The sequence below is a fragment of the Protopterus annectens genome, chromosome 6.part0 (genome assembly GCF_019279795.1).
Source record: "Protopterus annectens isolate FY-2018-M chromosome 6.part0, PAN1.0, whole genome shotgun sequence".
In the NCBI taxonomy this organism is placed as follows: Eukaryota; Metazoa; Chordata; order Ceratodontiformes; family Protopteridae; genus Protopterus; species Protopterus annectens.
This window is the reverse complement of record NC_056737.1, coordinates 181102236-181121060: the sequence shown is the minus strand read 5'-3', so window position 1 is coordinate 181121060 and position 18825 is coordinate 181102236. Positions and strand designations below refer to the sequence as shown.

The 18825-nt window shown below is 42.2% G+C and overlaps 1 protein-coding gene across 2 annotated transcripts in view; it reads left to right on the top strand.

The window, feature by feature from the left end:
* ZC3H14 (zinc finger CCCH-type containing 14) overlaps positions 1-18825 on the top strand; it is a 1193127-nt gene that overhangs the window by 777651 nt on the left and 396651 nt on the right. For both annotated transcript variants that reach the window (XM_044073898.1, XM_044073899.1), the window contains one exon: positions 16013-16133. In XM_044073898.1, the coding sequence (XP_043929833.1) occupies positions 16013-16133 (121 nt within the window). The remainder of the gene's footprint in view (positions 1-16012; positions 16134-18825) is intronic.

Sequence of the window (18825 nt, the reverse complement as noted above, 5' to 3'; positions counted from 1 at the left end):
AGGTTTTAAAGAAAATGGAGGATAAGGCAAAGTCTATGCAAATGGTCAAGGATTTTTTTGCAGGTACAACCCCCTCAATTCAGCAGAAATTGGCCAACAAAAAACTGGTCCTTTCCAGCTTTAGACAGATCACAGAGGGGCAAATACAGATGCCCAAGGGGCAGAGGTCAGTCACAGGGCCCTTACAAACCTCGCCAATGGGGTTCTGCTACCCAGAAAGGAGGAGAAGACAGGCCCCAAGCTAGCAGAAGACAAACACAATGACTCTATTCTCAAACTACCAAGCAAATCTCTCCTGGCAACTCCCTTGGGAGGAAAACTAGCATTTTTTGCAGACATCTGGCACATCATCACAAAAGACAAATGGGTTCTAAACATTGTCTCTCAAGGATACAGATTCCACTTTCATACCTTACCAAGGAACAAAGGGATGCCAAACCTGCCACCAAATCAATGGGCAAAGGCACAAAAACAAATTACAGCTCTCATGAACATGAGAGCCATTCAACAGGTACGTACACAGGAGCAAGGACAAGGATTTTACTCAAGACCCTTCCTAGTCCCAAGAAAGGACAAAGCATGGTGACCCATTCTGGATCTTTCAATTCTGAACACCTATCTGCAAGTACCAAAATTCAAGATGCTAACACTACAGCAGCTTCTTCCCATGCTGGGCAAGAATGCTTGGCTAGTCACTTTGGACCTCAAGGAGGCATACCTGCATGTCCCTATCAGACAAAATTGCTTCATTGCAGGTTCAACGCATTATCAATTCTCTGCACTGCCCTTTGGCTTATCTACTGCGCCCAGGGTCTTCACAAAATGCCTGGCACCAGTAATTGCATACTGCAGGCAAAGAGGAATTAAAATATACCCATACCTGGACAACTGCCTTATTCAAGCAGAAAGCAAAGACATTCTTTTAAAGCATCTGGCATTTGTCAAACACCTTCTAAGTTGCCTAGGGTACACAGTAAACGAAAAGAAATCAAAACTAGTGCCCTCACAAAACATAATATTCCTGGGTGCCAGCTTGAATACAATGGCCCAGATGGCTTATCTCACGCCAGACAAGCAACGACAGTTGTTTCGATATTTCAAAATAATGGCAACAAAGACCCAACTCCCTGCAAGAAAAATTCTGCAGGCCTTGGGATTCATGGCATCTTGCATACTACTAATACCATTTGCAAAACTGCATATGAGGAAATTACAATGGTACCTGAAAAGCGTATGGACTCAACACAGCCACAGCTTGGAAACAATGATACCACTCATTCCCTGCCTTCAACAGGAGTTTCTGTGGTGGGCACAGGCATGTCACCTCAACAAGGGTCAGCCTTTCACCTTACCCACAGCCAGGCAAACTATGACAACAGATGCATCGGACTATGCCTGGGGAGCACACATGGCAGGGCAGTGCATTCAGGGCAAATGGACTACAAATCAGAGGCATCTGCATATCAGTCAAAAAGAAATGCTAGCAGTACAGAATGCCCTAACAGCTTTCAAGGACCTTCTACACCCAGGACAACTAATAATAAAGACGGACAATACCACAGTCATGTGGTACATAAACAAGCAAGGGGGCACACATTCCTACCCTCTATGCAGGCAAGCAATAACCTTGTGGAACACTGCACTGTCTTACCAGGTTCAATTACAAGCACAATTCCTGCCAGGACAGAAATACACATTGGCAGACGACCTAAGCAGAAACATCATGGATCCACACGAATGGAAACTAGATCCACAAATATTTGCAATGATAGCTCAAAAATGGGGATGCCCAGACATAGATCTGTTTGCAAGCCCCCACAACCACCAACTTCAAAAATTTTGCACAAGGACCTTTCCATCCACTAGCTTGGAAAGTGGACGCCCTCTCATTCAGTTGGAAAACATTAACAGTATATGCCTTCCTTCCACTACCTCTTCTAGCAAAGGTACTGCTGAAAGTTAGATTAGAGAGGCCACAAATGATACTCATTGCACCAGACTGGCCACGCCAGCATTGGTACCCAATTTTAAGGAACATGGCCCACGGCCCACCATGGATTTTGCCACAAATTCCTCACCTGCTCACCCAGCGAGATCATCAGATTCTACACAGCCAGCTCAAGACTTTAAACCTGGCTGCATGGCAAATTACCTAAACAACCAGGCAACACCTTTATCCAAAGCTGTTATGGATGTCATTCTGGAGGCCAGGGGACCCAGCACCAGGAAAACCTATTCAGACAAATGGAAAAGATTTTGCACCTGGAACCAGGCTAAAGGCCTAAACCCCCTTGATCCAAACATCCCTCAGATTCTACAATATTTAACTGAGATGTTACACAAAGGACTTTCCTTTTCATCTATTAAGATCCACGCCTCAGCAATTTCAGCACGGATCCTCCTTTATTCTCACATCCACTCCTAAGACAGTTCCTCAGAGGGGGCTAAGAACTTAAGACCGTCAAGGAGAGCTCCAACACCTACTTGGGATCTCAACTTTGTTCTGCAAAAGCTTACACTGCCACCCTTTGAACCAGCTTTTTCAGCTGATTTAAAATTTCTTTCATGGAAAACTGCCCTACTACTAGCAATAACCTCAGCAAGAAGAGTCTCAGAGCTACAGGCACTAATGGCAGTGGAACCTTTCATCATTTTTTCATCAAGACAGAGTCTCTCTATGAACTAATCCTTCCTTTATGCCAAAGGTGGTATCCAGTGTAGCCCTAAACCAAACCATTCACTTGCCCACCTTCTTCCCAAATCCCCAGAACAAAGGAGAAAGACTCCTGCACTCTTTGGACATTCACAGGCAATTATGTTACAACTTGGATAAAACTAAGGCTTTCAGAAAAACTGACCAGCTTTTTGTAGCCTGTGCTGCAGGATCACAAGGAAAAGCTATCTCAAAACAGACCATTTCTAAATGGATAGGACATTGCATACGTTTCTGCTACACACATCATGGGAAGCCAGTACCTGCTAGCATTAGGTCCCACTCCACCAGGGCTACAGCTACATCAGCAGCCTTTCTCAGGGGAGTGCCAACCAGGGATATTCTGGAAGCTGCAACTTGGAGTTCAGTGCACACCTTCACCAAACACTATCACTTTCCTCTATACTCTAAGACTAGAGCTGGTTTTGCCACTGCAGTTTTGCAGGGCTTACTAGCTTCTTCTAACTCTGTCTGACTCCACCTCCCATCCTTAGCTTTGGGATTCAACCCAAGTGTGATGACTGCAGCAGGGTAACACGATGAACATAGTACAGTTTTGTACCTACCATAAATGTAGATGTTCGAGTGTTCACCCTGCTGCAGTCCAGGTTACCCTCCCTCCATCCCCTCTGAACTAGCTGAACTTATCTCTACCACTCTATCCTATACTACCTCTGTGGTGTATTTGCTTGTGCCTAAGGGTTTTGTTTTATTTTTATGTAGCTATATGTATATATATATATATATATATATATATATATATATATATATATAATATATATACACACATATATATTTTGCCTACCTATTAGGGGCACCTGACATCTGGGGCAAGAAAAACTGAAGAAAATGGCGTCGGATGCCTCTTATGTACCCCTGGCGCACTGACGTCAGGGAAGAAGCGACAGCAACCGACGCCGGACCAAGACTTTGGAATTTGGGCCGACTGCGGGACTGCCTGATGGCAGGATAACCCAAGTGTGATGACTGCAGCAGGGTGAACACTCGAACATCTACATTTATGGTAGGTACAAAACTGTACTTTCCAGATCTCCTATCCCATCCAGAGGGATTAGTTTACCCAAACCTTCAAAATGCCAAGCTTACAGCTTGGCTTCTCCAGTTCCATTGATTGCTATGCATAATCATCTATCTTTCTCAGTTCATAGGATTCTTTTAGCTTCCCATAAGCCTTCTACCAGAAAACTCTACAACAGTAAATGGAAAAGATTTTCCTTCTGGGCTTGAAATAATAACATTGACCCCTTTTTCTGCGTCTGTGAACAAAGTCTTAGAATTTTTAGCTTTGCTTTTTGAAGCAGGAGCCTCTCCCTCTACTATTAGGGATCAACTAGCGGCTATTTCAAATTTTCATAATGGGTTCAAAAAATCATTAATTTCTCACAAACTTTGCAAATCATTCTTAAAAGGAAACTTGATGTTAAGACTGCCGTATAAGGCTCCATCTACACCTTGGGACCTAAACTTAGTATTACAAATGAGTGCATTCTCCATATGAGCCTGCTGCTAACTGTGACCTGAAATTCTTGTCTTGGAAAACTGTTTTACTGGTAGCAATTACTTCTGTCCGAAGAATCTCAGAAATTCAAGCCTTATCTTGTAAACCATCATATTTCATAAAGACAGGGTTTCCTTGAGAGTGAATCCTTCCTTTTTACCAAAGGTGGTGTCAGATGTGAATATCAGTCAGACTGTGAGTTTACCAGTATTATTTCCCAATTTCTCAAACAAATGTGAATACTGTTTGTATTTATTAGATGTTCACAGACAATTACACTTGTATCTTCCTAGAACAAAAGACATAAGAAAATCTGATCAAATGTTTGTTTCATTTTCAACTACCTGAATGGGTAAGCCAGTCTCCAAGTTACCTTACCTAGATGTCTAAAGGATTGTATATCCTTCATATACAACATAAGGAAAGTCAAATTAACTGGACCTGTCAACGCACATTCTACTAGAGCCATAGTTCAGCAGTTTTTCATTCCAAGACTTCCATGGATGATATTTGTACAGCAGCGACATGAGGTACCCCACATACCTTTATTACTCATTACAAATTGTTTTTGGTCTCTAGGGGAAGAGCATCATTTGGTTCTATGGTGCTCAGGAATGTTCTTCCAATAGTTCTTCCTCTTGGTGTAGCTGCTTGTCTCTTTGAATAGAGTGCTCATACCCTACTTTCACTGGATCCCCACCAAGCCAAGTTCGATCTATTGGCCTGCAGTGCTCTTTAACAGAACCAGGCAACATTGGAATGAGTGTCATTTTCAAAATATACAAAAAGCATGTTTTATCCTCCAGACAAAATTAATTGCTAGCCCTTGTTTAATTTATATTTTTAAGTAAAGCACTCCATCACAGACGTTAGTTTGCCCCTCCCCATACTGTACTTTCTAACAGCAGTTTCTCTTTGGTTTCAACTATTTGAAAGCCCTTCTGTTTTTCTAGTATTACTAAAGCCTTTCTCCTATAACTTGTGGTCTTTCTAAATCCCACATACTCCTGGTTACAAGTGTTTATTTATTTCAAAAGAAAGGTATGCAAAACAAGTAAGTCCAAAGTACCTACTGATTTTCTTATTATTTCAGAACGTTAGCTGCCCCCCCATTCTGTACTTCTAACTGCAATCTGTCTTTAGATGCTGTACTATTTGTATGCTCTTCTGTTTCTCTACTTCTACTAAACCTTTTCTCTTATAAATTCTTGCCTTCCTAATTTCCACATAACTCCTTGGTAAAATTGGCTTATTTTATTTCAATAAGACAGGTATGCAAAACAAGCAAGTCAGAGTAACTACTGCCTTTTCTTATTGTTTCTGTAGACTTGCAAATCTGTGAAATCAGGGCCAGCCCTTTTCATCATACTATTGCTATCCATCACTTTTCTGGTCTATTCTGATCCTCCCCCTCCCCACAAGAACAATTGCAGCCTAATCAGGACCAGCCCTTTTCATTATAACTTATAAACCTACTGATAGTCTTTCTTCATCTGTTGCCCCCTCCCTTCCCCCAGTTCCCTCCCACCCCCAGTGGTCCTACCTTTATTACACACACAGTAACCCCTCCCACCCTTCCACCTATAAAATCACCACACCTATACTTCCTCCTAAAACTTCTCACTACTATCCCTCTTACTCAGCTAATATGTACAAGTACACCATACCTGTAGTCACTGCATGCACACTCCTTACATACATCACATCTTACCAAACCTCCACCATTCCTGCACTCAACCACTACCACTGTACCACCACACACACACCACCACTCATATTCCACCTCTACTCTACTACTCTCTCATCAGGTCAACAACCTTCCCAGTACACCCTCTATATAGACTACAGACCACAGTACCTAAACTAAAAACAACCCCTCAACCTAACATAACCCTACCACCATACCTATTGCCCACAGAACACAATCAAAAAACTTGCCTTATAAGCAAGCATATACAGAAATTGATAAAACTAATAATCTCATCCATATCCAACCTAGCACTCAGTGGAGACATCCATCCTAATCCTGGTCCCTCTATCTCCAACCCCTCCCCTCATAACCAGACTACAAACCACATCTCCCAAATCACAGCCAATAGAAAGCCAACCGACCTACTTCTGATAAGCCTAAATATTAGAAGTATATGCAACAAGGTGCATGAATTCCATGCCACCATAGACTTCTACTCCCCTGATGTAGTGATCCTTACAGAAACATGGTTAAAACCACACATTACTAATGAGCAAATCCTCCCTGCTGGTTACAATATACTAAGAGTAGACCGACTAAACAAAAAAGGAGGTGGTATAGCTATAGTAGTTAAGCACCATCTAGACATCCAGATCTTAAAGTTAGCAGCTCCTCAAATAGGTAAGGAAGAAATAATATATGCCAAACTTAAAATAAACCAAAATAAAACTCTAAACATAATAGGTTGCTACTTCCCACCTGGCCACAACATCCTTCCACTTGAAAACCTCCTCAGCTGGACTACCCACCACCTACCCCAAGAAACTTTAATTCTAAGAGACTTCAACACTGTCTGGCAGTCCTGCTGTAGCAACCACCCAACCCATCATGTAAATCTTCATGGCTTCATAAAACTAGTCCAGTCACCTACGAGGATAAATAACTCCAACAAACACGCAACCCTTGATTGGATACTAGTCAGTAAGAGCCCCCAGTCATATATAGCAGGCTGCTTATCTGACACTCCCCAACCGTCTTACTAAGAAAACACCTTTATAAAGCAAAACCCATCATCTACCGTCAAATACGCAAAAAAAATAACTTCAACCCTCTCTCATTCAGCTCATCCCTAAAAGACCGGCAACCTCTAAAATACCTCAAAATAGATGACGCAGTTGACTACTTTAATAAAACATTCCTAAGCATCCTTAATTACCACGCCCCCATAAGACGTTCCCAAACTAGAGCCCAACAATCCCCATGGCTACTAAAAAACACAAAGTCTGAAATGAAAAACAGGGATAAAGCATGGGACAAGTGGCGCAAAACCAAAACCCCCTCTACTAGGCAAAAATTCCTAGAACTACGCAATAGAACCAAAAAGCTTATAAAACAGGACAAAATCCAATGCTACCAGTCTGCCCTTACCTCCTCCCAACATAACCCCAAACAATTCTGGTCCTCAAACTCCATCCTCCACCCTAGTAACGTAAGTACACCCACTCCTAACTTAACTTACTCCTCCGAAAATATTGCTACCTCTTTCAACAATCACTTCACACAAACCGTACTATCACTAGCTAGACAACACAACCCCCCCCCCTATAAACCCACACCATCAACTAGAACTAACACTCTCCCAACTAGCTTCTCCTTCTCTCCTGTTCCTACCTCCAAAATAAAACTACTACTAACTAAACTTAAAACCACCAGATTACCAGCAGACAACCTCCCAGGTGAATACATCTACTTGCAGCTGACACTCTAGCCTACCTCGTATCACTCTTGATTAACAGATCTCTGTCAGAAAGATATGTTCCTACACTATGGAAGGTCTCACACATAATTCCCCTACACAAAGGAGGCCCCTCCACAGATCTAACCAATTACCACCCAATAGCTATTCTCTCGCCACTCTCCAAAACACTAGAGAGATGCATTCATTCTCAAGTCTCAGATTACCTCCTTGCTAACAACCTCCTCTCCAGCACACAACATGGTTTCCGACCTAACCATAGCACCACCACCGCCTTACTCTCTTTCTCTAACACTGTCCTACAAAATAAAAATATAGGTTATCTCTCCTCAGCTACCTTCCTAGACCTCTCTAAAGCTTTCGACATGGTCTCACACAAACAACTCATCTCTCTTCTCAATAACCTATCCTTCTCTCAACCAGTCATCAACTGGTTTCAGAGTTACCTATCTGACCGCCAACAAGCAGTTGTTTGGCAGGACAACCTATCCCCCCAACTACCAATCTTCATAGGAGTTCCCCAAGGGTCCATCCTGGGACCCCTACTCTTCTCTATTTTCACCAATAATCTAGCCTCAGCCACAACACATGGCACACTCATACAATACGCAGATGACTCAACCATCATCTGCACAGCCCACTCCCTACAGAACTGCAAAACGTCACACAGGAAGCATTTTCTTCTATTGAAACTTGGTTATTCGATGCCCAACTAATACTCAACCCAAACAAAACAAAACTACTAATCTTCCAACCCACCAAACTTACCCTAGACAGCTCTCACTTTAACATCACAACAAAAGACAACACCACCATCCATCCTACAGAACACACCACATTACTAGTAGAAATAGACAATAAACTGAACTTTGACATTCACATTTCCATGACCATTAAAAAAGTGCACAAAAAACTAGGAGCATTATATAAAAATCAGCAACTACTTACCAAAGCAGCTAAAATTTCAGTAGCAAATTCTCATCTTATCTGTACCCTACTCTGTGCCTCTCCAATATTTACTAACCTTAGACAATGCGATCTAAATAAGCTCTCAACCTGCTACAACAAAATCACCAAATTCGCCACAGGGGCTTCCTACCGTACTCACCACTGTCTCTCACAAGCAGAACTGGGCTGGCTTGAGCTCCCCCACCTCCTTCAATGGTACCAACTCACACTCGCCCACAAACTAATAAACCAACCACTAAAAGTCCCATCTCTCCAGAATCTACTCCAACCCTACATAACCACAAGACCACTAAGATCCAGCCACAAAAACCTCCTACAGGTCACAAGAGCCATTAACTCTGCTGGAGAAGCATTATTCTCCTGCACTATATCCAAACTCTGGAACTCCCTCCCATCCTCAACTACCTCTGTAACTTCTTGCACCCACTTTAAATTCTTACTAAAATCACACTTCAAAACTTGCCAGATATGCCCTTGCAACCCCCCCCCCAATCCCATTCACTCCCCCCACTCACTACCTCTTTCAGCCCCCTATCAACAACCTACTCTTAGCAAGCTTGGCTACTCATGTTCCCAGCTACCTACCACATAATACTAACTTCTTGTAGCAACAACTGCTAATGGCTGTTATGTACCTCAAAACAGTTTGTATCAATTGTTCACTGATGAATCTCAACTACATTTTAACCATGTTTAGTATATGTCACCATATTTTAAAATTGTACTATGCTCTACAGATGTTTTACATCTGTTTTCTTCTTGCCTTGCATCCTTAACTGGACTAATGTCTATATTTAAATGCTATTTTTTTTTAACACATGAACACATAGAGGACATGCAGGCTCCACACAGAAGGCACCACAGCTGAGAATCGAACCAGACAGCCTCTTGATGTGAGGCTACAATTACAAAGCGGTTGCAAATAATACTTAATGTGGAGCTTTTCTCCCCGGGCCTCCGCTGAAAACGGACCTGTGTCCAGTCGGACTCTCCTGGTCAACAAATGTAAATAAATAAATAATAAATAATAAATAAGATCTAAGGTGGCTGGGGACTCTGTCCCAATTGTCAAGGATAAAATGAAGGATGACAACATCAGATAAGGAAGTTATGTACTTACCATAACATTCCATTTGTGTTAACCATCTTTACTTAAGCTAGACTCCCCATCCTCCATCTCCCTTCCTTTCTGGCCTCTTGGTGCAATGAATTATAGTCCTAGTTATGTATTTTTTTGCATACAACACCAGATATGGTCTCTCTAAAGGTGCTATTAGGATTATATTTTGTCTTTTCTATCTGCAAACTCGATCTGAGGTAATTTGGAAAGGAACATTCTGGGTAGGACTTCAGCTTGAGGGTTTTTTGGTTCTCGTGGGCTGTAGTAATGGCTGAGTCGGTTCCGATATCGGAACTGAACCCAATTATCAAGGGTAAATAAAGATGGACAATATAAGATGGAATGTTCTGGTAAGTACATAACTTCTTTTTAGTCTTGGTTCAGTCCAATTTTCCTCTTCTGAGCAGGACGTCTGGATGAAATCGACTGACCTTCAGGATTAGTACTTTTATATACAGTAAATAGACAATCCAAGAAGTAGTTACAAGTTAGGCTGGGAGCCACTCATTACCAGTTCAGAGTCCAGCATTTTGACCTAACCACAGCCCCCAGGGTGTTCACCAAGTGTATCACAGTACTAGCATCTCACTTAACTTTGTAGGGATCCTGTGCATTTCCATTTTGGGACAACAGGCTCATTACTGCTCCGACCAAGCTTTTACTGGTGCAAATTTGAGATTAACTGCAGTAGACTTGTCCACCATTTGGGATATCCATCAATAACAACAAGTTACAATTCTAACCAACATACACAGAGTTTATAGGAACAATTTTTCAACATGGTGTCTATCCTAGCATCTCTACCCATTTACAGAGTACAGACAATAGCTCAGAAAATATTTGCTAGTACCAGAATATCAGCAGGATTGGTTCCACAAGTTCTGGGGTCAACGGTAATAGTCCTACTTCCTTACCAAGAATAGATGCTACAAACACAATGATAAACTTTCTCTCCACCTCTATCAATAAAGATAACAGTAACTCATTTAATCAAAGGTTATCTTTCCAGGTGGATGTAGTCAAAGTAACTATGCTAGCCCATAATTACTTCTTTCTCCACCCAAGGCCACGGTGACCATGGATGCTTCCCAGGTTGGATGGAGTGAACAGTCCCGGGGAATACAGTCCAGGACATATGGTCCCCTGAGGAGGCCAACTTACATATACTAAAGGTGTGGCAATGGGCAGTTTTCTTCCAATCGGTTTGTAATTGTAGCCCATTTTCCGAGGAAATTCAACGTGATAGTTGTCAACTTGAGCAGATCCATCTTACTTTCTCATTGCCTGTGTCTCACCAACACAATGACAGACATGGTTTATTTATTTGTTGGTATAATGGTTAAGGAGTTTGACTCACAAACACAAGGTATAGAGTTTGATTCTCACCTTTGGAAAGGAACATTGTTTAGGCTTAGAAGGGCCTATTAAGCCCAGTAATTAGCTATAAATCTGGGTGGGAGGTTGGCACAGTGGTTGAGGTGTTCACCTTATAGACACAAGGTACAGGGTTTGATTGTCACACAAGGTAATTGGCTGGGCTTGTAATGGCACACAAGGACAGTTAAACTGGTACTAAGTTATAGGGGGTGGGAGATTGGCATAAGGTTAAGGTGCTTACTTTACAGATACAAGGTGCAGGGTTTGATTCTCACGTGGGGTAACTGGCTAGGCTTAAAATGGTCCACAAGGGCAGTTAGCGTAGTACTAATTTATGAACCTGTGAACCTATTTATGTATTCATTCACTTATCACAAGGATAATTTTTTCATTCTTTGCCCAGGAGTACAGACCTGAACCAAATTAAAATGCATATTTAAATACACCTCATCACAAAAGGTTTCTCATCCAGGAAAAAAGAGGTCATTGTTCCCCTCTACTCATCACTCATTAGACCCATTATAGAGTACAACGCCCGTTTTGTTATTTACCTCACAAGACATCTACAACAACTGGAAAGGCCACAGAAATACCTCACAAAGAGGATTACCTGCCTCAAACAGATCCCTTACGCAGACCGTCTCGAAAAACTGCAACTTTACTCCATCGCATATCACCTACTCAGAGGTGATCTCTGCCTAACACACAAAGCTATGTCAAACCCAGAGGACATGCTCCCCTTAAAGAAATCCCAATCCCTCCGAGCTACACGCTCTAGGGACCTAAACCTTGTCACCACAATAAACAGAACATGCTGGAGGGATAGATTCCTGTTCCAGAGACTTCCCATACTCTGGAACAAACTACCTATCTATATCAAACAAAGCTCCTCATTAGCACTCTTCAAGAAAAATCTTGATGATTGGATGGGTGGAGGAAATTCACCCCAGGGATCACTTCTGTGGCTTTGCTCGACAGTGGCACAGGAAAATAATTTTCTTGGGTGGCGAAAGCCAAGGTACCTTTTGGCTAGGCTTATATAGGACCTAGGGCCAATTGCCTAGTACCTACCTATGAACCTGTAAGAAAGAATTTATGCAAACTAAACGTGTACAACAACATGGTGGAAGAATATAAAATGTGATAGGCACTTACAATGCATCTCAATAAAGATTACTTGAGAAAGCATCCACATTGAAGGAAACGCCATTCTCACGGTATCTTACTGACCTTGACTAAGATGGTTCCCCTTCCTTTGACCACTTTTTTTCTGTACTCATCTTCAATTTTAGAACTGTCTACAGAACTTCTGTCTTACCTGACAGGCATGATTCATCTGCATTTCTAGCCTTAAACTGACTGTGTAGTTTTTCTCATTATATTGATAACCAGGCGACATATGCTTTCTTTTTCATCCATCCCATTCTGTTACCTTCCCATAGCAACTCTATGCAAGGAATCTATACAGAAATTTATGAAGATGTTTTCATTGTTGAGTAGAGCAGTATCAGGTAGAACCTTTCACGGCTCCAGTAGATTCTGCCCTTGAATTTCTATCCAGTTTATTTTAAGGGGGTGCTAGTTTATCAAATGTCTAACTTCTGCTCACGACTTTTCTCAAATTTCTATGTAGATTTTCAGAATTCGTGGGTGGCCCAGAGGTGCAGTGATTAGCGTCGTCACCTCACATCAAGAGGCTGTCCGGTTCGATTCTCAGCTGTGGTGCCTTCTGTGTGGAGCCTGCATGTCCTCTATGTGTTCATGTGGGTTTCCTCCGGGTGCTCCGATTTCCTCCCACACTCCAAAGACATGTGTCAAGAGCTTTTCGCCGTGGGCCTCCACTGAAAATGGGCTCTCTCCCAGTTGGACTTTCCAGGTTAACAAATGTTAAATCTTCTTCTTCTTTCGGCTTTTCCCGGTTAGGGGTCACCACAGCGGATCACCTGTCCGCTCATGATTGGCAGTGGAGTTTTACGGTGTCGAGTTGCCAGCCTGGTGCCCAACCTTCCACGGAAGGCACACACATGCACACACTCACACCTAGGGCCAATTTAGAGTGTCCAATCCACCTACAGCATGTCTTTGGGATGTGGTAGGAAACTGGAGCACCCTGAGGAAACCCATGCGACCACAGGGAGGACATGCAGACTCCGCACAGAAGGCACCCCAGCTGAGGATCGAACCAGAGAACCTCTTGCTGTGAGGCGACAGTGCTAACCACTGCACCACCATGGCCGCCCAGGTTAACATATGTTAAATAATAATAATAATTAATTCTTCTCTGGCTTCCTCTAAAATTTGCAGAGCATTTTTTGATTGTTTTCTTCCACTTAGACCTCCTTACAAAGATCCCATATCACCATGGATATACACTTAGAATGGTGAACTTTGACACAGTCTTCTTTTCAAACTACATCCAAATGTAATGTAAAATTCTTTCCCTGGAACTCTTATCCTTTTAGTTGCATTTACTTCGATTGGATAATGTCAGAACTTCAAGCATTATATTCTAAGCCCCCATCTTGTTTTTCCACATGGATAGGGACACTTCACATAGCGATGCTTCCTCCCTACAGAGGGCAGTGTCAGAATCCAGCATTAACTAACCAAATTAAGCAACCATTTTTATTCCTGGACTTTCCAAATAAAGGGGAGTATATGCTGGTCTTATTAGATGTTTATAGATAATGGCATTTCTACCTGCACAGAACTAATAACTTAGGAAGACAAATTAATTCTTGGCTTCCTTGGCACATCATAAAATGGTCAAAACTGCTCATAAATGTAACTATATAACCAAGCAGTTGACAGATTGTATTTTGTTTGTCTCCACTAAATTGAATTTCTCCCTAGCAAACCAATACAGGCTGTTTCAACTACACCCATGACCACTTCCACTATATTCCAGTCTAGACTATGCATGGAGTCTAGTTATGGGACAACTACTTGGTCACATCCTAATACCTTTATCATTCATTACAAATTGGAGCAGGTCTCAAGAGAAGAGAGACCATACTCAGGAATATCCTTCATTAAAATCTATCCAGGAATTTAGATAGCTGGGGATTCTGTCGCTTAAGTTGAGGAAGAATGAAAATTGTCAACATAAGATAAAAAAGTTATGTACTTACCATAATGTTCCGTCTGTGTTGTCCATTTTCATTCTTCATCAACTCCCTACCCTCCATCCCCCATCATTTATCACAAGTGAATTCTGGAGGAGTGAAATTCTTGGGGTACCACATGTCCCATGTGTTGAACTCTAATTATGACAATTCTTTATGGTCTTCATGTCAAGCTGCAAACAAGATCTGAGGGATGTTAGAGGTGGTGCATTATGGGTAGGGTAGGAGCTCAAGAGTTTATTTGTGGCCACAAGCTAGAATAACAGTTGAGCCAAATTTTAGTATTGGATCTGAACCCATACGTTGAGGAAGAATGAAAACGGACAACACAGATGGAATGTTATAGAAAGTACATAACATTTTTTTTCTTTCCTACTTAGTTTGTTGTTCCCTTAGCCAGGAGTTGTTATTCTGTCCTGTGTAGTCTGCTGCCACCCTGATCATTCCTAGAAGAAGCAGAAGGAAAGGGAGTGAAATTCACTGAGTATATGACTTACAAGTGGAAAACATGATGTTTAATGTAGGATGGAAACAAAGTATATGAAGATAGTTTTCTTTTGAGCCGTCTACCTTGCCACTGTCTACACACATAACATCTACTGTCTTAAACCCACTGCAGTCGTGTTTTTTCTGTGTTGCCTTTGATATCTTGTGTATCTATATCTGCCACTGTCACTTTGGAGAGGCCATCTTAATGCAGAACATTTCAAAACAAATCTTTTTAAGTTAGCCTTAAGGCTTCTTTGCTCCTTTTTATGTACAGTTACAACCATGCAGTCCTAATTAACTTGTTGTCGATGCACATAGTATACTTAAATGTCCCTATTTCAGTCGTCTGTGCTTGAGTGTGTGTATACATCTTAAATAATGATTTGAAAAATTTGTATGTTTAATAAGGTAGGTTGCTGAACATCAGTGGCAGATCCAAGGGCTTGTATTTGCATTTTCTCAGATTTGAAAGACTTCATTTCCATTTGACTGTGTTACAGATAATTCACTCACGGAATCTGTTGGAATGTGGCAGTAGCTGCATATAGTTGGAAGTTCATTGACTGGGCAAACTTTTTAATGTTTGAGACTTCTGCATTATGGTTTAAATGCTGTTCAGGCAGCATTTATGGTGGGTCATTCTTTATAGCAATGTGTCTTTCTTTAGGTAAGGTCATCATTTTGCCATTTTCCCAGAGTGATACCTTTATATGATTATGTACAAACCAAACCAAAAACAACCAACCAATAAAACTAAAAAAAATGAACACAACAGACACTCTGCCAAAGGGACTCCAACACAAGAATTAGCGCTTTGACACTCTGCCAAAGGGACTCCACCACAAGAATTAGCGCTTTGACACTCTGCCAAAGGGACTCCACCACAAGAATTAGCGCTTTGACACTCTGCCAAAGGGATTCCACTGCAAGAATTAGCACTTTGACACTCTGCCAAAGGGACTCTACCACAAGAATTAGCGCTGGTGAAGTCCCTTTGGCAGGGTGTGTAAACGCTAATTCTTGTGGTGGAGTCCCATTGGCCGAGTGTCCTTTATATGATTATGCCTTTACTCTTGTGGAAGAAGAGAAGCCGTGTGTGTGTGTGTGTGTGTGTGTGTGTGTGTGTGTGTGTGTGTGTGTGTGTGTGTGTGTACTTACTAACCTACATTTGTGATGCTGATACTTGCAAAGATTGAGTTCTGAGTTAACTTTGCTGTTTAATGTGAAAACTTTACAAGCTTTTTTTTCTTGCAGTCATCATGGAAGATGTGAGTGATGAAGCTAAGCGTCAGAAGCTGTCTGAACGCTGCAGATATTGGCCTGCATGCAAGAATGGTGATTCATGCATCTACCACCATCCCACTACCCCTTGCAAGTATGTAACATTGAGCAGTAGATTACTGTGATTTTCCTTTCAGTACCAAGGTTTGGAGCACTATAATGTAAAGATAACAGCATGCTATTGTGATTTTACTAGTATGACTATGTTTTACATTAGATTACCATTTAACGTATAGCTTTTTCCCCTTTCTTACTTTGTGGTACATCTTTTAGTATGGCGCATGGGAATTATGTGAGATAGTTTGTAATACACATTAAAAATGAAGCAGTTTAAATCACTAGCATGTAGCAGAACTCTAAGACCTGTGGTTGAAATTCAAATAGATTTCAGGGAATGCAAAAAGCATGTCTTTTCTTATCACTGTTGCTGTATTCCTTACATTAGGCATTCCCTGCCAAAGGCAGCCCGACATCCAGCCATTATACCAAAGCCTTTGGTTGTAAAAGGAACATCATACATCACACATATGCTTCTCATGCCCGATGTAGGACAAAAAGGTGACATGTGGATGTACCATCCTCAGAACTTCTTTGCCACCAGTCTGAACACCATCTTCTATTGTCGGTCTGAATGCTCCTTCATCTGCTGGTTGGCAAGCTGTTTTTCAGATAAGTGCCCCTTTGTTTTTTTTCCTCCTATCTTTTTTAACTTGTTTGTTGTTGGTTTCATGTCATCCAGAAAGGGGAAATGCCAGTGTGGGAAGCAAATTCCCCATAAGGACCATCATGAGCAGTGTCTGCTTTGCTTAGGTGCTTCTCATGACCGTACATCTTGTCCTATTTGTCAGGCATTTGTTCCAAAGTCTTTGTGTAGTTGTCTGTCCTCTTTAGCCTTTACTTACAGAACCATTATCTTAAATTGCTGCCTCAGGGTACTGTGGTGGAATCATCCCAGCCCGAAGGTCAGCTGTCTGAGAAGAAGGCGACCAGGAAAGTTCAGTCAGATTCTTTGGCTGTGCCGCCTCCACCGGACACCTTTCTCAAGGCTGGCGAAAGCCTGGAGGACTGCCTAGTTTTTCAGTTGGGTTCTTCAGCCGTGACCATTTCCAGGGCTGGCATGGATCTGGCTTCTCGCAAGTCCCCGGAGGCTCTGCAGATGTCTGTTTTGGATGTCCAGGGGGAACTGCAGCTGATTATTTCTGAAGGGCCTAGGAGGTGTTCCGCAAATCTTTGTTAGGGAGGAGAGTCCCAGTATGCTTATTGAGTGTCATCAGGGGTCCGTGCCACCTAAGAGTTTTAGGGCTGACATCCCCTTGAAAAGCAGAAAACTAAGCATATTTCTCTTGCTCCAGAAGATCATCAGTGTGAATGGCAGGATTTTCACACACGGCTTGTTTAATGCCCTTATGGCCTTGACGCCCCCTCAGTGGATCTCTGTTCCTGCTCTCCCTTGGTCTTTTACTCCTCTTAAAAGGCCTAGGGAGCAGGTTTCATCTCATGAGGATTTGGATTCTGATGAAGAATCCTTGTCCTATTATTCCTAAATTCCCTCTCCTTGGACTGTGGTTCTGAGGAGGAGGAATGTATTAGTCCTGATCGCTCTTTTGAGGAGATTTCTTTTGGAGATACAGTTTCCCATATGATTGAGTTTTTTAAGAGGGACTGTACCCAGGTCTTAGATGTCCAGGTCGGGTATTATGAACTCATTCAAGTGTAGTCTACCAAGCCCTCTGCTGTCCCTCCTGTTCTTACGGCCTTGTTAGACAATCTTTCTGCAGTTTCTCAGGCTTATGACTCCCAGCCCCCTGCTCCCAAAAAAACCTGATAGGTTTTATATGGTACCTGATGATTGCAAATTCCCTTACAAGTGCCCCTGCGCTTATCCCTTCTATTATTTCTGTTTCTTCTGATAAGTCACCTAAGATTTTACCTTCTACAAAGCTGCCCCCTTTGACAAGGACAGCAGAACTGTGGAGAGGTTGGGTAAGAAAGTGTATACTGCAGCTACTCTGGCCTTTCGGGCTGTGAATTACCAGACCCACATGAACAGGTATATTTTGGCTCTTCTCTGTCTGACCTTTCAGGTTATTTCAGACCTTCCTGACTCTGAGGGGAAGACTTCTGCTCTTTCTTTGTTATGGCCCTCTTCTCAAGTAGCTCACCATTCTGTTAAATGCAGTTATGATGTAGCTGATGCCTCATCTAGAGCTTTTGCCTTTGGTTGTGTGTTGAGGAGGTTTTCTTGGCTTCGCCTTCAGCCTCTTCCTGATGATATTAAGTCCCAGCTAATGGATGCTTCTCTAGATAATAAAAATCTCTTTGATTCTGTAGCTGCTGAGATGTTTAAGTCCTTTCAGGAAAAGGGTAAGGCTATGCAGGAATTGAAAATATTTTTGCTTCCCCATTCCCAAATTTCAGAGGAATTACCCTACTAAACCTGCCTTTGTCTGCAGACGTTTCGCCCTCCTCCCAAAGGTAAAAAGGGTGGTGTAAAGGCACCTCATGCTAAGTCTACTCAAACTCCTACAGCTCAGAAGCATCCTTTTCCAGACAAGCCAAGATCTGTCTGACCTTCTTTGTCCCTCACTCCTCAGTCACATTCCTCTGTCCCTTCGTCTTTCTCTGTCCCTTCCAGTTTGGTTAAGGATCATTTAGGATTATTGGGTTCTGTCCATCGTTTGTCAGGGGTATTACATGGTTTGGAAATCCCCCCCCCCTTTTAGGCATTACTCAGCCTCCTCAGGAACAGCTGCCCTTTTTTCCAGAGGCTCTTCAGAGCCTTTTGT